Source organism: Pyrus communis, chromosome 8 (assembly GCF_041283825.1).
Source record: "Pyrus communis isolate YQ-2024b chromosome 8, ASM4128382v1, whole genome shotgun sequence".
In the NCBI taxonomy this organism is placed as follows: Eukaryota; Viridiplantae; Streptophyta; class Magnoliopsida; order Rosales; family Rosaceae; genus Pyrus; species Pyrus communis.
Window position 1 is genome coordinate 18,103,099 of NC_142572.1, and position 20,484 is coordinate 18,123,582.

Here is a 20,484-nt window from a genome sequence, read left to right on the forward strand (position 1 = left end):
GGAACAAAATAAAGTGTCAAGTTTATGACCTTTGCACGATTACTCTGGTTATCTAAGTTGGGCTATGTCCGCGAAGGTAGATGATTTTTCAATAATAATATAGAGTTTACATGACACAATGGTCTAAGCATAATCATCATTAGCAAGTTCTAATGACAAGTTTAAGTATTATAATGGCATTAGGGATTAATTCTATGTAGGGAAATGATCTTCTTTTATAGCTGAGGAGTCTTCGGCTTTCGTGCATAGTCGATGTGGGGCTCTAGGAGCTTTATTCTGACGTTGAGATATGTCGTGCTGTGATTAGAATCTTCATAGCTTCCGTCCACGACCACCACCCCCCATTATCAATATCTGCATCACCATCACGATGGTCATTAGAATCTTCATAGCTTCCGTCACCAGAAATATCATCACCATCTACCGTAAACATCATCATTAGATTCATTACCATCACCGAGACCACCATCTGCATCAACTTCATTGTCGTCGTCGTCGTCCTTGTGACACCAATAATAATCTCGTACTACCTCCTCTGTTATCTGCACTCCTAGTTCTGGGGAACTCTTCCACTCAAGGCAGTTAATCTTCAACTCAGGGCATTTGTATATATGTACGGTTTTCAAGGATCGGAATTTGACAATGCAATTTCCAGAGAAGAAATCTTGCAGACGTGGTAGAGAGTAAAGTTTCAAACTTTGCAACTGGCTAAAACAAATCTCACCATCATTTCCTGCATCTGATGTCGTTGCCCCTATTCCTCTCATTCTTTTACAATGCCCAACCGTCATTTCTCTTAGCCGCTTTAAAGTTTTGGCTATTGTGTAAGTTGTCAAATATTTCAACCTATGACAACCAACTACTTCCAAAGTTGTTAAATTCTTGAAGGGAATAGCAGATAACACCGGATCCTTCAATGCAGCACAAGCAACCACATGTAGAACTTTCAAGTTTGGAAAAACTGGGTCTGCCCCTGGGAAATTCTCGTTGTGTAGATGCATCAACTTCCGCATTTCCTTAAGCTTCAAAACACTTAAATGTGGGAAGGTCACATCTGGATGTACACTATTCTCAAATAAAGAAACTTTCTGGTCGGAGTACTCAAACACCAACGATTTTAGTTTCCTAAACACCTGTGATGAGGATGGACCACACCATATCTCCATGTCTCTGCCTAAGTTCATGTTTTCCAAGTTGGGGAATGATACATCCTGCAATATTGCCAACGCATGAATGATAAACGACAAAAATAACGACAGAAGGAGATTTTTTCTATGAACTAGCATGAAAAGATAACTTTCGTTTAAGAAAATTGTGTAATGTATTTTTACCTTGTCAATTAAGAACAGAGAGTGTTTAATTGGAGTGTAAAGACCTCCAAACTCATGCTTCTGGAAACTAGAAATTTCAGAGGCAAAAATGTCCAATTTACCACATTCCTTCACATTCACTTGTTCGAGTAGCGGCCATTCGGAAGCATGCATTCCTGGATAGAAGCTCTTAAGTTGGGCTAGACAGATAAATTCAATATTTGTTGATTTTGGAAACACAAACTTCGGCATCATTTCTAGTCCCTCTTCCTTGGAAATTATTTCCTCCACTCCAGAACAGAACTTCACTTTTAGCTCTCGTAGTTGCTGAAGACCTCTAGCCACTGAGCATGGAAAAATATATTTCAAACTCTTACAGTCATCTATAAATACCGAATCTAGATTTTCACAACCAGACATTTTCAACTGAGTCGTAGAGGTGTAAGGTGTTTCTTCGATCTCAAAAACCACCTCTAAACAACTGCACGAACTTATCAATAAACTTCCTAAAGCATTCAATCTTCCTGCAATGCTAGGTGTAAAGATGCTTATTAGACTATGGCATTCGATAACTTCAACATCTCTAAGTTTGTAGAAAGAGTCTGGATCAAGTTGGTTGCGCCATACTGTAGTCAAAGTAGATAGCCCAAAGATGGACAATATCTCCAACTTTGGAAACCCTACCTGTTTTCGAATTACAAAATTGTTAAATTATTAGACATAAGAATAATGATCAATAAAAGAGAAACAATAGTATAATAATTTTACCTTGTCGTCAAAAAGAAAGTATAGTTCTTCAGTCTCAAGTTTAGGTTCAAAGACAAATCCTTTCAGTTCTGTACAATTCTTTAATTTCAAACTCTCCAAAGATGGAAACTGGACATTACAGCTTACTGAACAGAATCTAGAGAGTTTTGGAAGATCTCTTAGCTTCATATGTTGTAGCTTACAAAACATGCCATCCGGTTTTTCTTCACCATATTCTTCTATTGAAACTATCTCTTCCATTGATTCACATCCGGTTATCTCTAGTTTTTTAAGTTGTACAAGATTCCTAGCCATGGGAGACGATAACACAAAAGTTAAACCAGTACATTGATCCACCACCAAGCTTGTTAAGTTCGGCAACACAACCTGCAGTATTTGTACATTCGATTTTTAAGAGAAGAGAATTCACATTAATTGTTATTATCTAGTCAAATGGTATCTTTAGATGAAAAAATTATACCAACATATATTTCTTGATACACACTAGATAAAACTCAACCACTTCAAATGATCAAATATATGTAAATTTAGCCAGACAAAATCTAGAAGTTCTATGGTGGTTGTTTCATTTTTCTTTGTAAATTATATCGCTCAAATAAATAAATAAAAGAAGTAATGATATGTGTAAATTCACCAACGAAAATTGAGTAATACATTGAAAATTGAGTGATATACCAAAGAAGTAATGATATGGCATAAATGGGAAAGAACGACACCAAAGGCATACCTCCTCAGTAATGATATGTGTAAATTGGGCATTGTTTTTCACATGGAGATGCTTGAGTTGTTGAAAATCTTCACTACCTGAGTGGTACACAACATTATCAGCTCCCTCCGACCCATCCAAGTACAAATCTTCACATGACCTCTTCAACAACATTTCTAGACCGTGGTCCAATTCACAGCCAGTTGGGAGGTGGAGCTTCAATGTATTGAGGGTTTCATCCACATCGTCCCATTTTGGCGCAGTGCCGATTAATATTTCGTATCTTTTTAACTTGTCTGTGAACAAGTCTGTCGGAATACTGCTAGCATCTGGAACATGTACGCTTAATGCAGCTAAACGAGGCAAGTCCTTCAGTTCCAAAAGGCTAGCATTACTTGTTTCTCCGGTGATTCCTTCTGGCACCCATCCGTTGAAGCTGTTTTTCATTCTCAAGTCTTCTAGACTTTTCAAACTTGATATAACATTAGGTGAAATCATTTTGAGCTCAGAGCACCAGCTTAAATCCAGCAGTCGAAGACGAGTCAATTTCCCTATTTCTTTCGGTAACTCTTTAAGCTTGGAATATCTAAAGCTGAGAATTTCTATTTGCGATAGCTGTCCAACTAGAGTTACGTCTCCCACCACGCATTGATCCAAACACAATGTACGAAGATTTTCTAGGAGCAGAAGAGATGGAGGTAACGACCAAATATGCACATTGGTGAAATCCATAACTTTAAGCTTTCTCATCTCCTCGAAAAAGTTACCTGGGATTTCAAGCAAGTCACCATTATATTGCAAATGAAAAAACTCCAGTTGTTGGCATTTCAAAACTTCAGGAAGCCTAGGGATGTTTTTGCAAGGCAAAGAGATCATTTTGCAATTTTCCAAAAAATCCTTATTGTTTGGCCATTCCTTCAACTCATCTCCATATGTTCTTAATAAGGCATGTTGGCCTTTGGATGCAATCGAGATGGCAACATTGTGTACCATATCATGCATTGTGAATGATGTATTATCCTCAGATTCGAGTAACAGACAAGAATCTTTAAGCTCTTCAATCCGCGAGTGCAATGCATATTGTGCGTGCTCCACTAAGTCAATGTTATTAAACAAACCCAAACCAATTGTATATTTCAACAAGTTTGTCAAAGTAGCGTAGGCTCCCCCAAGACGTGCCAACATTCCACATATCAAGAATAGGGGCTTAAGCTTTTGATCATCCAATTGATTGTAACTCCACTCTAAAGCCGAGTATGCTTTGTGTTCGGCTGAGTGTTCGTTGTCAAACACTTTTAGGCATCTCAAGGCATCCCTCCATACTGGTAAAGTACTTCTATTTCTTAAAGAGCTTGCGACTGTGACAACCAAAACTGGCAAACCTCCGCATTTTTTGGCTACTTCAGTTGCCACAGTTTGTATATTGGGATTTTTAACAACACCACCTGCCTTCATCTCAAATAAACGCCAAGCTTCTTCCTCGTTTAAAACTTCAAGCAGAAAGTCTTTTTGCAACCGCTTCTCTGAGGATAGCAATTTTCGAGCTCTGGATGTCAACAGTATTCTACAAGTCGGCAGACAAGGAAGTCCTACACTCTGCAAGTCAATGCTTTCCCAAATGTTGTCTAAAATTACAAGAACTTTCTTGGCTTTTATCCTGTTACATAGACGAAGTGCTCTTTCTGACATAGTTTCGCTTTCATAAACTTCCATACCTAACTTTCTGGCAATTTCTTTTTGAATTCCTTCAAGGTCCAGATTTTGCACACTTCTTACCATAACCGCATCAGTAAATAACTTTTCTTTTAGAGCTTGCCTAAGGACTTCTTCAACCAGTGTGGTCTTCCCCACGCCTCCAATACCATACACCAAAATCAGGTCGGTATTAGGAATTCTCAGTTCATCCATGATTTCCTTTACAGTTGAAGTCCTCGAATCCAATACCTCATACTGTTTGTCAGATACCATGGATACCTCTTGTGGGCGGACATTGTACGAAATGATAGCGAAATCTCTTTTTGCGTAGAGCTCAACAACCGCCTGCTCCAACTTTGTTGATCTCCTGCCTAGCTTGTAACGGAGCACCGGGTTTGGACAAACCCCACGGAGACAGCTCATCTTTGCTTGCGTATCAGGCTTGCATAATTCCTTCGCCTTCTCGGTGATCTCAACCACGCTTTTCCGCCAGTTCAGGACGTCAGTGTGGATTTTTTCACCTTTTTCTTCAACTCGAACAACCTCGCGCTCTAGCCGCTCTCTAGCGGCACCTAATTCGTTCACTTGAGTCTGTAGACTCTCGAGGTTTCTTTTGCAGTGAAGTAGGTAACCCACTTGGCGTATAGCTGGTTCAAGTGCATACTCGGCAACTTTTCCGACAATTTGATTAACAATCTCCATGCCTGCTGATGAATACAAATTAAATTAGAAAAAAGGAGCTCAAGAAATACTTTGCTTTTCTAATTGACTTAGGAGTAATCTTTCAACAACTTATAAATAAACACAGTACATTTCAAAACGTATTATGAAAAACGGAAAATTCTATTCCACTTCCTGAAAAAGATTACTTTTTGAATAAAACATTGTCTAAGATTAGAAACTAACTCTAGTTTTTTTGGTATTTAATTGTAATTTTTGAATATTAATTATGTTTTAATAAAGTGGGGCCCAGTAACACAATTGGTTTTTATCTCTATTAGAGAAATGATACAAGTTATGGTAAAATTATGTGATAAGAGTAGCGTTTTTGTTTTCAAAAAGTTCAAAGCAATGGTTGAACTACAACGTGGACTAAAAATAAAAAAGCTTAGAAGTGGTAGAGGTGGCAAATATACCTCAATCGAGTTCAAGGAGTTATGTGAGGATATAGGACTACAGAAACAACTAACTGTTGCTTACTCATCATAGTAGAATGGTATTACAGAGAGGAAAAATTAGACGGCGATTGAAATGGCAAAATCCATGTTGCTTGAAAAGAAGATGCCACATTCATTTTGGAGTGAGGCAGTTAAAATAGTAGTCTATCTTCTCAACAGATGTCCAATAAAGACACTTGATAAAATGAATCCTTTTGAAGCATTTAGTGGTAGGAAACTTGGTGTGAAGCATCCAAGGGTGTTCTATTTGTTATGCACAGATGCCAACACAATTGAGACACAAACTTGAAGACAACACCACGAAATGCATCTATGTGGGATATAGGAGTTAAGAGAAAGGGTATAGATTTTTCAATCTTGAAACTTACAAGGTGATTATTTTGAGGGATGTCATATTTAATAAAGAAGCTGTTAGGAATTGGGATAAAAAGATTGAAGATATCATCTTAGTACCACTTAGACTTGACGAAGTAGAATGTGAAACACAAACTGAGAGTGAAATTATGTCTGAAATTTAGTCTCCCCAACGTTTAAGTTCAACACGAGAGGACCTAGAAGTGCAAGACTCTCCCTTAGGATCAACTTCATTAAGAATGAGGAGGTTGAGTGAGATTTATGCAACCTGCAACTATCGTATAGTGGAACCTGAAAGCTTTGAAGAAGTTGAGAATGACCAATCTTGGCAGAAGGCAATGAGTGATGGAATTGTATGATTGAGAAAAACTCAACTTCGTAACTTGTGAATAGACCAAGGGACAAACTAGTGATAGGTGTGAAATGCGTCTAAAAGACCAAATTGAATCTAGATGGCTTCGTACAAAAGAACAATGTAAGACTAGTTGCCAAGGGTTATTTCCAACAACCTGGAATGAATTTCAATGAAACCTTTGCTCTAATGGCAATGTTGGACACTATTAGGACTTTAATTGCTTTGGCCACACATAATTCAGCTTTTCTCAATAGCATATTGGAATAATGTTTTATGGTTCCAAATAAAGATGAGAAGGTGTTCAAATTAAGGTAGGCACTGTATGGACTGAAGTAAGCACCAAGGTCTTGGTGCAGTAAAATTGACTACTACTTCAGCAAGAGAGGTTTCAGAAAAAGTTCAAGTGAGGCAACAATTTATACAAAGACGGGAAAAGGCTCAGAAAAGCTAATTGTGTTTATCTATATCGATGATGCGGTGTTCATTGGAAGCAATGAAGCTATGATTTCTGAACTCATAGAGGATTTGATGAAGCATTACGAAATGACTAATTTGGGATTTCTTCATCACTTTCTGGGAATTGGAGTGATTCCAGAATCCAGTAGTATTTTCATACATCAGCAAAAATATGCACAGACCTTACTTGAGAAATTTGGAAGGAAATGATGCAAGTCAGTTGCTACCCCATTGATTACAAATGAAAAAGTGTAAAAATGATGGAACTGAAGTTACCGATGAGAATTTGTACAAGAAAATTGTTGGCAGTCTACTCTATTTGACAGCAACAAAAGTTGATATCATGTTTGTAGCAAACCTACTATCAAGATTTATGCATAGTATAACAAAGATTCACATGGAAATTGCAAAAAGGGTCCTCAGATACATCTCATGAACCTTGGATTTTGGACTCAGGTATACAAAGTGAAAATGCAGATCTAACTGGCTTTTGTAATAGTGACTGGGGTGGAAGTGAGGATGATATAAGAAGTACCTCATATTATGTCTTTACATTTGGATATGGGATATTTTCTTAGGCTTCAGTCAAGCAACAAAGTTTTGCACTGTCCATCGCAGAAGCTGAGTATGCGAGTGCTGCTGAAGCAACATTTCGAGCTATATGGCTTAGATTTGTTTTGAAGGATTTTCGGGAAATGCAATTGGATGCCACACCGTTCATGTGTGACAACAACTATGCAATAACCAAGACTAAAAACCATGTGTTCCATCAGAAGACTAAACACATTAAAAGAAAATTTCATTTCATCCTAGGGGCATTGCTGGAAAACACAATTGAGTTGTTGTATTGCAAGTTTGAAGATCAGACTGCAGATATTTTCAACAAAACTCTGCCTAAAAACAGATTTGTTTATCTGAGAGGACTGCTTGGAGTCAAAGCATAATCCATTTAGAAGGGAATGTTGGAGCTAAATGATATTTGGTTTTGATCCTACAACTTGGAACACAAGAAATTTGTTTGTGTTTGTTTGCTTGAATTCCATTAGGCTAGTGTTATGTAGCTGCTAGTGTTACTTTGTTGTTAGTGAACTAGGTGTGGACTTGGTTTCATTAGACGAGTGTCTGCACCAAATTAGTTTTTTAGATTGAAGGGCTCAGAGTAATTGTCTTTGTTTGGTAGTGAAGGAGAAGAGATAAAATTGTATGAAGGATGCTGAGCTGCTACTATTAGCTCAAGCATTTCATCTCTAAAATTCTCTGATTTGTTCTTCATTCTTTTTCAAGATTTCTTCACTTATGTGCACTAAACTATTGCAGATTTAACATAAACACGATACATAATCAATACACTGACTGAAAAGTACAAGCTTGCATGGCACCAAATTTGGAAGCAAACCAAATGCCATAAATGAGATCCAAGATTCCAACTCAAATCAAATATGGTGATAATTAAAGATCGTACCCTTAGCTCTATTGGTTATGGATGAAGTGAGTTGATCTTCAATATTTACGTTCCTTGGAGCACCAATGCAAATCGGTCGTTCTGTAAATTAAGAATAAGCTAATGAAGTAAGAAGGGGGAGTACGTAATAATTTCTTTCTTTCTTGCCAAGTTCTTCTGGATACAATTGCAATTTGCTAACCAAAAGCAAAAACAACTAAGAAATCTAAAAGCACTAAGTTTTATATTCTTCTTCTAATTTAACAACATGTGTACTCTAAAACTAGGTTATCAAATGGGCCCTAAACTGCATGTAAAATTGTGTACTTCACTAAGGTCAATTAAAAAAAGATGCAGGTCACAAATTAGGATGGCCCATAAAGTTATGCCCGCGCGTTGCTGTGAGATTAAAAATTGTAAGAGATATCGTGTTTCGAAGATACAAAGAGTTTGCCAAATTAGGCAAAAATATTTTGCTTCAACGCTAAAAGCTTTTGTCCAATATTTGTTGATTGTTAAGGAAGCATCCTAGGAAAGGAAATAAAAATATTGAAACACATGAAGCAAATTTATATGACAATAGAATTATACCACAAAGAAAAAAAAAATGATAGAGTAGGGTTACCTAGTTTTTTTTTTTTTTTTTTTTTTTTTTTTTTTTGTTTTAATTGTTGTTATTGTTGTGTGGATTGGAGTCGGATTTTGTACCAATTGGAGAGGACGTTTTTTCAGCTATTCAGCAGGACTTCACCACTACCAACATTCTTAGCTAGATAGTGAACGTTGTATGAGGCACCATTATTATCTACAAACATGGAATTTGAAAAGATATAATTGTTAATTCAAGCTTGAACCAACTTTTGCCTATATACAATGAAAAAAAAACAAATCATAATTTCAACTCACTCTCTCATCAGAATGTACAAGATAATCTGAATTTAAAAAATTAACCCAAAAAAAAAATTAAAATTTTGTTATTTATAAATCTAAAAATCGCAAAACTCCCAAATTTAAACAAAACAAACTTCACAGATGTGTGTTTTTTATGTTATAATCTTGAGTAAAATAGACTTACATACAGTTGTTGTAAAACAACACTTGTATAACACCTATACCAAAATTTACTCACATTCTTAGTTATAAGTTATTGATTTGGTGAAAGTTGATGACTCATTTAATGTATTGATACATTCGTAGTTTTTTAATCAATTTTTACATACAATGAATAATATGGGTTGTATATTTACACTCATTCTTTCCAAAATTTCTATTCTCAGATTTTTATTTATTTTAATTCATAAGAAAATAAATTTTTTTTAAAAGAAAAAAAAAGGCAGAGAATGCAGTAATTAACATATTCACTAGGTTAGGAAAACTAAAGTCAAATAAGTTACTCAATGCATCAACAAATATAGCTGGTGAGTCTGCTTGACTATGGGTATGAGAGGCTGAAATGTTTCTGTGAGTCTTTTCGGTTTCCAAAAGGAATGAATAACTGTGACTTGTCACCAATTGTCCTTTAAAAAAAAAAAAATTATCCATGAGTTCCAAAAAAATTGAAACTTGTAGTAATGCCAAAAAGCATATCTGATGAAAGGAATGATAAATGATAAATGATAAATTTTTTTTTTTTTTTTTTTTTTTTTTAGAAATATCTTCAATTTTTATACTATTATATACTTCAGTCCCAAATGGCACATGAAGTTACAAAAAGAAGGAAAAGGATCTCCTCTGGATCTATTACGTGGAGATCCTAAGAATCTTTACATTTTAACCGTTTATCGTTTATCATGTGATCAGAAATCATTTAACTTTTATCATTTTAAATTAAACACAAATAATATTTAACGAAAATTGACCACCCAATACATATTGAACGGCTGGGATGTGAGGATCTCTATGATCACCGCATAACAAATCCGAAGGGATCCTTTTCCCAAAAAGCATAGAAAGAAGGAGAAAATGTGAAATTCCCAGATTAGTGTTACACTACAACACTAGCAATCACATGATATGTCATATCGCAAACAATCCCATGATATGTCATAAATTCATAATATCATGAGGGCATAGACACATACAATTATCAAGAAGAACACAAAACCATTAACACACTTGTCCACCGCCTTGACCCCTTTGCTTTTGGGTGAGTTTGGGTGGTGTTTGGAGGTGATACGGTGGTGGTTCTCGGTTTTGCCGAGAGGGAGAAGGAGAGTTGCAGAGGGGGACAGATGGTATGAGAGAGAGTGACCGTTGAGAGATGGGGGAGTCTGAGTGTAATGAGAGAGTAAATGACGCATGGGAGAGAGGGAGAGAGGAATTGGTGGGAGTGCAATGATGAGTCAAATGGATTGGATGGGTGATAGAAACGGAATTGGATTCTCTTTATGAGCACAAGCTCAGGAGCCTACTGATCAAAGTATCGTTGGATTTTGATTTAACGGTTATAATTATTATAATTTTTAAAGAAACTCTCTGTTTATAATCGTTGGATCAAAATTCAACAGACCACATGCGCTGGTCAGCAAGCTCCTGAGCTTGTGCTCAGAAGAGAATCCAATTCCGAACTTAGAAGAGAATCCAATTCCATGCGTTGGTCAGCAATCTCCTGAGCTTGTGCTCAGAAGAGAATCCAATTCCGAACTCAGGAGAGAATCCAATTCTGATAGAAACCAGAGGAAAATTCCAGAGGTCCAGCTTGAGGGCACAACAACGAAGAAAAAGGAAAAAGATGATAGACACGTGGAATGAGTGGGTATAAAATGTCTTTTCAAGTATTTATATTATTATGATTAACATAATTATAATAATTATCTTCCGAATAATTAGAATTATTTTAACATTTTATTATCCAGAGAAGGTGTTCGAATGCAATCACATTTAAGATGCCAAAGCCACCTAACTAGGCCTAAGATCATGCATGCCTACATGCTGTTATTCATTATTTTGTTATTATCTTTTGGATAAGGAATTGAAAATGTTTCCAAAAAAAAAAAAAAAGGAATTGAAATGGGTGGTCAGCAGGTGGAGCAAAATCAGTGGAGTGAATAGTCAGATAGATTGGATGGGTGATAGAAATCAGAGGAAACTTCCAGAGATCCAGCTGGAGGGCGAACCAGGATCCTCTCATAATCTAAGGATGAGGATCCTCATGACTAAGAGATGTGGACCGTTGGATACAAATCTAACGGTTATAATTATTATAACTTTAAAAAGACTCCCTATTTGTAGCCGCAGTCTACATCTCTTGATTATGAGGATTCTCATCCTTAGATTAGGAGAGGATCTTGATCCCATTAATTACTCACACTTTTTGGGGCTGAACACCTATTGAATAATCTTTAACATGTGAAGTGTGCCTTTACTTGTAGCCCGCTGTTGCACTATCAGTGTGGTGTAATGTAATGGGAAGATGGGGGGAGTACACTCTAACAACCCCACAAATTTTATTTTTCTATTTTGTGCTAGCGATATTGAAGATGAGGAAATTAGACTTGAGATATTGGATAAAGAGTAAATACTTTTAACTAACTGAACTACTTTGGCATCGCAAATGTGATTGCATTCCAACACCTTCTTTAGATAATAAAATGTCAAGATAAACCCAATTATTCGAAAGATAATTATTATGATTATGATAATTATAATAATATAAATAATTGGAAGTCAACTGGATATTTTGCTCATGTGATAATCTATAAATGACACAATATTAAAGTTGGAACGAAAGACGCGAAAACATAATAACAATCTTTTACATTTGAAAGGTTCTAACGATCTTTGTAGATGTAGTAACACTATAATCCAATGATACTCTTCTATATTACTAAATGACAAGTTTCATGTTCGACTTATATAAATGACAAGTTCAATACCTATTTATGTATGACATATTATCTAGTTTAGCCCAAATTCTCCCCTCAAAGTAAAGTATCGTTATAGAAAGAAAAAAAAAAAAAACCATCAAAATATCACAAGAATTAAAAAAGCCCTCTCGTTTCTATTAGCCATCCAGACTCATCATTGCACCCCGAACCCGAATAAATTTGGTTCTTTCATGATTTCTGTGGGTTTAGCTAAAATTTAGCATGCCAGAGTGCACATAAGAGTAAACTGCAAGAAAGACTCTGAAAAGCAGACATATACATATAAATATGAAACATAATAAGTGATTATAGCAGGCTGAATCATCCGTCTATATATAGATGGCTTCCTAAAATGTCGCAGAAAATTGAGTTTATTTGGCTACATTGGAACCGATCGTTCCTATTCTTGTATACCCATTTAGAACCCTGAGAAGTTGATCAAAGTTTTAGGTCTAGGCATATACTTGCAGTTTCTTAATTTTGGACCGTTGGATTTTTTTTTGTTTTTTTTGTTGAATTTATCATATTCAATCTCACCCCATTAAATTTAAAATTTTTATAAATTTTAAATTAAATAATTTTAAATTAAAACCGTTAAATCAACTAATAGTGCGGGTAAATATGGCTCGATCAAAAAAATAATGCAATTGGGATTGCACATGGGTGATCAGCAACCCATCAGGCTAGGCCCTACTTCCCCTCAACCGTTCCCTTTTCCCCTTACTTTTTCCTTTAATTTTTGGAGAAATTTTTTATTATGACGAGAACACAGATGATACATTACGTGTCACTGTGCAAGTGGTGAAAATTTTTATTTTATAAATTATTAATTTTTTAAAATACATATCTTACCATTTCTATAGTAATACGTGATATATCATCTCGTACGCTGAAAAAATCTCTCCAACTTTTGGCAAGTTTCCTTCACTTTTGGTCAGTCATGCGCGTTTCCATACCTTCTCTTCAGTTTACACGCGTTTCCACATCTCATGACCAATACATGTCCATTGGATAAAAATCCAACAGTTATAATTATTATAACTTTAAAGGGACCCCCTATTTGTAGCCGTTGGATAAAAATCTAACGGTCCACATCTCTTGGTCATGAGGATCCTCATCCTTAGATTAGAAGAGGATCCTGGTTCTAATTAATGCGTTAATTAGGGTTGGAGGTAAGATTGTGATGGAAATTCAGGCCCATATACCATCCCATCATGATGGAGAAATTCACATTATGAAAAGTCCCGCCACAAGAACAACAAAAAGTGATAATTCCATAAAAATAAATTAGAATAATCTATATAATTTTTATTTTTTTAAAAGGGTAGTGTTTAAATCCGATTTTACATTATTGGTCAAAGCAATTGGGACCATTGAATAAACAAAGTTTTAGATTGTAACATGAGTAAAATATCAAGCTCTCTTCCAATTATTTATATTATTGTAATTATCATAATCATAATAATTATCTTCCGAATAATTGGGATTATCTTGATATTTTATTATCTAGAGAAGGAATGCAATCATATTTGCGATGTCAAAGCAGTTTAGTTGGTTAAAAGTATTTATTCTGTATCTAAAATCTCAAGTCTAATTTCCTCTCCCTCAATATCGCTAGTATAAAATAGAAAAATAAAATTTGTGAGGTTGTTAGAGTTTCATCTTGTCCTCCCCCATCTTCCCATTACATTACACCACACTGATAGTGCCGTAGTGGGCTACAAGTAAAGGCGCACTTCACACATTAAAAATTATTCAAAAGGTGTTTAGGCCCAAACAGTAAGTAGTTTGGTTATTTAGGGTTGGAGATAAGATTGTGATGGAAATTGAGGCCCATAAACCATCCCACCATGATGTAGATATCCACATCATGAAAAGTCCCCCACAAGAACAACAAAAAGTGATAATTCTGTATATTTTTTTGGGAGAAAATCTATCACAACATTTAATATTTGAGGAAGTGTGAACTTCTTATAAGGAAAAGGATTATTGCCGGATTTTTTTTTGGGGATTCTAGGGATCATGCGATCGTAACCGTTTATCGTACATCATACTATCATAAATCATTTCAAAATTTAAAATTTAAAAATAAATATAAATAGTCCTAACAAAAATTGACCGCACGATGTACAATAAACGGTCACGATCGCAAGATCCATAGGATCCCCAGAAAAAGGATCCGGCTTGGATCCTTTTCCCTCTTTTAGGTGCAACAAACTCCATGATTTTAGCTTAAATCACGGAAATGGGGCACTAATCAAATGATGGTACCTTAATCCTGATGATTGTCGAGAATCAATGTTATTATTGTGTTATATTATGTGTAATTTAACCAGAAAGGGGGAAAAAAAAAAGGTTGCTGCAACGAAGAAACTGCAAGTGTGCAGGAGACTGACTCTAATTTAACCAGAATGAAAACAATGAACGAGTTGCGGAAACGGAACTATCTTTCTAGGCAAAATTTGACCATACAGAAAATGCTAGATCATGAAGAGATAGGAGTGGGACTTCATAGGATTGAGAGCCTAAACTTTGTTCTAGGCTTATCCAGCCTAGGCTGCCATTCTAACCCTTAAGGTTCACATGACAATGGAATAAGGTTTATGCGACTATTTCTTAAGATTCAAATAGTGATGATCATTAAAGTTAACATGATTATGAACTTGTTTTAGAATACTTTTAAATTGATTAAAACACTTTCACATGGGGCGCGAGTAAAGTGACAAATTAACCCATTTGGTAGGAACCACCAATACTTGTGAGTTTCATCTCTATTAGAAAAATTGATACGTAATTTGAAAATAAACGCTTTTGGCTCAGCCAATAAAAAAAGAAAACCTTAATTGTGGCAGAGCGTTTCAGAATGGGTGGACGTCTCCCATACCAAGCTGAGACTGAGATTGATCCAAAACAAGAAAACATCCGGCACCCTTATGTCCCAAAGAGGTATTGCAGCATCACATTCACCTGTAAGCAAAACCCACTGGCTAAGAGTAGACCATTCCACAATCATCACACCACCTGCGATCACGAAAAATACAGCACCTAGGATCCTCCTAGGTGCACGGAACTTTATTCTCGGTCATAAGTTAAACTTAAACCCAAGAAACAAGGCTAAAAACACTTGCACTTTTATAAACAAAACCTAGAGAACCCAAAGGAAGAACATAAATCTACCAAGAGCTGAAACCTAGCTTTTACGATACTAAGGTTCTAAGCATGAATTCCGCCACTTACAGGGTTCAACCAGAAAATCCAAATGCTACATATTCCAAAATGCTGAGAAAATCGACTAGGTCGGATTGTTTAAAGAAGCGAATTTTCGCAACATTCGTGATTGTCCACCCTAAATTTCAAGAACAATCCCTGCTTATATCCTCAATATTGTCATCCAAAATGTTTCATGTGTTCACATAACCATGATAAGAAGTTTAAATTTTCTAACTTTCTATGCATCAAGTGTGCATTAAACGTCGAATTCTGTGAATATTGGGACATACCGCGGTGGCCAGACAAGGTGTAATATCACAGAGGCGGACTTGAACATCTTCGGTTCCGGCAGCAATGAGCATGTGAGAAGTTGCCAACGGCGACATTGCAGTTCGGTACACCTTCCCCGGCATCTTGAAGTCCATCAGCACCTGCGTCGTATTCGTATCCCAAACATTGATGTGATGATCGTACGACCCCGTCACAAACAGTATGGTGTCGACGGGATACCACACCGCGAACTTATGCCCGTGCTCGTACTGCTTGTCCACCACAAACAGGCACTTGTGCCTCGTGATAACTCCGCTGCCTACGTAATCGGTCCCGCGCTGGACATCGAACACGGCAGCGGAAGCATCGGAGGCGCCGGATAACAGGTACCGGCCCTCCGTCAAATCGAGCTGGAGAGAGTTGACGGAGCCGCGGTGAGGGGAGATGATGTCTTTGTGCTTGGAGAGTGGGAGCGTTTGGATCCGGGTCGACTTGATTCGATTTCGATTCGAGAACGAATTTGGGCGGAGCTTGCCCGCTTCCCAGTCTCCGATTTCCCGCCACATTTTCGGTTCACAAGGCAACGATGTCGTATCGCAGTGTTGTCTCTCACACTCTGAAGTATGAATTCGTTTTCTGTACTTCCGGGCTTCGCTTTGATTTTCGTCCTGGTCAACTCGGACGGATTCGGGTTCGGGTTATAATGGCTGACAAATGATGCGTTAGCAAAACGACAGCGTAAGCCTTTCCAAAATTGAAAAGTGGGGTTTGTGTTGTGAATGAGAGGTGTCAACTTCCGTTCTCGAATGATGAATTCCATATTTAAATAGGACTGGCCTATTGGTTCTTGTGAGAGCAGTTCCACTAATAAAGACTTTACGCCATCATCTATCGCATTTATCCGCTCAAATAAACAGTAATAGACTCCAGTGAACAGTAATAGGTCAAAGCATCTCCACCTCTAAAAAAATGCGCTGGTACCCAGTCTAAAAATGCGATGGTACAAACAATCTCCATCCCTATAAAATGCGTTGGCACCAGCCCATTTAAAATATTTTATATTTTTTTTTTAAAAGAATAAATAAAAAAATAGTTTTATTTTCAGATAAGATTTTTAACCAATTTCGGATAAAATTTCAAATAAACTTAAAAAAAAAACAAACTAAAATAAAGTTACATACTCATCAAATAAACTTAAAAAAAACACACTAAAATAAAATTACATAAACTCATCAAATACACTTTATTCTTCAACCACAAGCTTATTTTAATTATCTTCACATTCTTGCAATCCCCACTGGTGCTCAATCAAGTCATTTTGGCGGGTTACGTGCCAGTATGGCTCTTGCACATCAGTGTACCGCTGAACGATCAATTCATTGTAACGTCCATCCCGTTCCAATGGCTCATGTTGCATGGGATCATGATTGCAAATAGCACTCATGATTTTGTTGAACAAACTTCGTTGCATTCTAAAACGACGTCTAAAAACATGATCAGGGAATACGCTGTTGGGAATAAAATAATCTTCCAAGAGATCTTTATCTCGTTTTTCCCTTTTTCTATCGAAGTTTGCAGCACATCTGGGTTTGGCTATCTGACCCACAGCTTCCATGACACGGCGGGAATATGAGGCCATCTGCCTTCTATGGTCATCTTCTGAGTCCTCCTCCATTGCGAAAGCCTCATCTCCACCTCCACATTCCTCGAGATTGATCAATTCTTCTTGTTGTGCCAACAATCTTTTCTGTTGCTCCACAAATTGTTTATGCACTCTCCTTGAAGAAGACATTGTAAAAAAAAACTCAAGATTTGAAAACGATGAAGATGGATGTAGGGATGTACGGTTTATATGGACAAAACAAATTAAGGATGAGCTTTTTGGTATTTTTTTCACACAAAAAGTATATGAAAGCTTTGGTAGAAAGTGTAGAAAATATTGAAATGTGGTGTAAGGTGGAAGATGAGGGTTAGGTATTTATAGAAAAAAAAAAAACTTTTTAAAATTTTTTTATGTATTTTTTAATAATTTTTTTGTATTTTTTTCATAATTTTTAATAAATTTTAATATAGTTAATTAATCTGGACCGTTGGATTTGAAAAATATTCAAATCCAAGAGCCAAGACGCTGCCATGTGGCCAACAGTCATAATTTTGACCGTTGGGCCTTTTTTTTATTTATTTTATTTTTATTTTTGGTGAAAAAAAATGGACCGTTGATCTGTGATCGGACGGTCCATTTTAAAAGTCAAATTTAAATTTTTTTACTGTTGGAAATCCAACGGTCTACAAAAACTAGCCGTTGGAAATCCAATGGCACTGAGGAGGGCCACGTACCTCTAATCCGGGTGAACACAAGTGGGCTGGCAAGCGGGCCTGCACCCTTGTCTCCTACTCACGCCCAGTCGCGAGTGTGCTGCACGCGCCAGCCAAATAGGCCAGCTTCTGGGTCTGTCCGAAATGGGCTGGTCTATTGCCTGGCTTGGGATGGGTGCCAGGCTGTTTTACGGGCTGTAGCAGATTAACAGGGTGCTGGGCAATTTTGTATCCGGTGGAACTGCTCTGAGGAATGTGATTATTGTGACAAATTCAAGAATACTACTTCATTGTTGAACTCCCAATCATAAATGAACACATGTCTAATTATAATATTTTGTTTTAATTATTTGAACACGTGTCTATTTATGATTGAGGTTCAACAAAAGATCTTGCTATTCTTTCAGTAGTAAAGTAGTGTTCTACATTCAATGCTTAACCTAGAATCCACTAGGCACCAAAATCATTAGGAATTGAGGAGTTGAGATCTTCTCTGTGTCGGAGCTCAAGGACTCAAAGACCGAGGTCGTTGAAGAGAGAGAAAAAAAATATCCGAACCATTGATTTGTGTGAAGTCAGCCATTAAAATTAGCTTATAAGGACTGCAGAATTTATAATGAGGACCATTACAAAGAAACAAACAACATGTAATTTCCGCCATGTGTATCATTCTTTTACAATTCCCAACTGTCAATTCTTTTACATGTTTCCAGCTGTGACAACCAACAACTTCCAAAATTGTTAAATTCTGAAACGGTATTGCAAATGGCCTTAGATTTGGGTCTGCTTGTGGGGAATTCTTCTTCCTCTGATGCATCGAGTTCTGCATTTCCTCAAGCCTCAAAGCACTCAAATTTGGAAAGGTCTACATGCCCAATACCTCGAGGGAAAGCTACTTGATTTTTAGTGTGCAAAAGAGCCACACCAACTCTCTATATTGCTGGGCAACTTCAACTTTCCTAGCTTGGGAAATGAATCTTGAAACATTACAGGCCAATGTGGGGATGTTTTACAACATGCATGGCAAAAAATATGGGGTTTTCAATAATTTTTATTCATTTGAGCAGAAAGAAATGTTCTATTTCGCTTGATAAATTTCAATAGAAGTACTCTTATTAGGGTGTAAACCAGTGGATAGACCTATAGTAGAAAAACATCACTTGAGTATTTACCCAGATCAGGTTTCTGTTGATAGGGGTAGATATCAAAGACCTGTGGGGAGATTAATTTATTATCTCATACTCATCTTGATATTGCGTATGTTGTGGGTGTTGTAAGTCAGTTTATGCACTCGCCCAGTGAAGATCACATGGTTGCGGTAATGTGAATTTTGGTATATCTGAAGTCTGCACTCAGTAAATGAATACTTTATGAAAAACATGGACATCTAAAGGTTGAGAGGTTTTAAGATGTAGATTGGGCTAACAATGTTACTGATAGATGGTCTACATTTGGATATTTTGCGTTTGTTGGAGGTAATTTGGTTACGTGGCATAGTAAGAAGCAAAAAGTGGTGTCAAGGTCGTTTGCGAAAGTTGAGTATAGAGGTATGACACACGGAATATGTGAACTTCTTTGGTTACGTAAACTTTTGAGATGTCTTGGTTTTGAATCAAAGGAGGCTATGGAGTGATATTGTGACAATAAACGTGAAAGGGAGATAGCTAATAATCCGGAACATGATCGAACAAAGAATGTCGAGGTTGATCGACACTTCGTCAAGGAAAATCTTGAAAGGAAAATTGTGTCTATATTGTTTATGAGTTCAGGAGAGCAGTTGGCTGATATTCTTACTCATGCGGTATCTAGTAAGGTTTTCCAATACTCAATTATCAAGTTGGGCATGTATGATATTTATACACCAACTTGAGGGGAATGTTGATTTGAGTTTTAATTGTAAATGTTCTTATTTGAAGTAGGATTAGGATCTGTAATCTTTAAGATTTAGTGTCCTTATATTTTGTAATTACTTTCCTTATAAAATAAGATATAAGTACCTATATATTGTAAACCCTAAAAGATGAATAATATAACGCAGTTTTCAAAGTATTTCTTCTTCTATTCCCCCTCCCCCCAAAACAAACATCATCTTTCCAAATTCACTCATTTTCTCTGATTTAAGTACGTACACCATCGCACTCGTTTTATGTTTTCTTCGTGTTGATCCAACCACTCTGTTCTTCTATCACACTCATCTTTTATTTTTTTATTTTTATTTTAACCCACCACTGATCTTCTCGTACAATTTCCCCCAAAGAACCATCTCCATTCTCATTATTTTCTACAACCCGTCCCCTATTCATCACTCTTTCTTTTTCTCTTCCTCTCTCTCTCTCTCTCTCTCTCTCTCTCTCTCTCTCTCTCTCTCTCTCTCTCTCTCTCTTTTGTTTTTTTTTGGAGTTCTTTTCTTTTTTCACTCACCTTCCACACCCTTCTTCCTTACTACACAATCTTGTGTCTCTCTCTCTTCACTAGTTAATATTGATGCATAACTCAATTTGAGTTCCACAGAGCAATTCTCTTGGAATATAGCTTGCTCGGTTGTACAAGTCTTAGTCA

The 20,484-nt window shown here is 36.6% G+C and overlaps 2 protein-coding genes across 4 annotated transcripts; both read right to left on the reverse strand.

The window, feature by feature from the left end:
• Positions 1-65: 65 nt before the first annotated feature.
• On the reverse strand, positions 66-8,597 carry LOC137716815 (putative disease resistance protein At4g27220). The gene is made up of 5 exons (XM_088698665.1): positions 8,285-8,597; positions 2,806-5,183; positions 2,079-2,444; positions 1,332-1,994; positions 66-1,211 (listed from the first exon to the last, which is right to left on the reverse strand). The coding sequence occupies exons 2-5, from the start codon at positions 5,179-5,181 to the stop codon at positions 414-416; spliced, it is 4,203 nt and encodes a 1,400-aa protein (XP_088554791.1). The 5' UTR covers positions 5,182-5,183; positions 8,285-8,597; the 3' UTR covers positions 66-413.
• Positions 8,598-14,849: 6,252 nt separating this feature from the next.
• Positions 14,850-16,373, reverse strand: LOC137716760 (WD repeat-containing protein ATCSA-1-like). 3 transcript variants are annotated; one of them, XM_088698709.1, is made up of 2 exons: positions 15,630-16,373; positions 14,850-15,174 (listed from the first exon to the last, which is right to left on the reverse strand). In XM_088698709.1, exons 1-2 carry the CDS (start codon positions 16,173-16,175, stop codon positions 15,157-15,159), a joined length of 564 nt encoding a protein of 187 aa, XP_088554835.1. In that variant the 5' UTR covers positions 16,176-16,373; the 3' UTR covers positions 14,850-15,156. The 3 variants fall into 3 exon arrangements, with proteins under 3 accessions (XP_088554835.1, XP_088554836.1, XP_088554833.1); XM_088698710.1 differs by having other exon boundaries at positions 14,850-15,150; positions 15,630-16,372; XM_088698707.1 differs by having other exon boundaries at positions 14,850-15,185; positions 15,630-16,371.
• Positions 16,374-20,484: the final 4,111 nt, after the last annotated feature.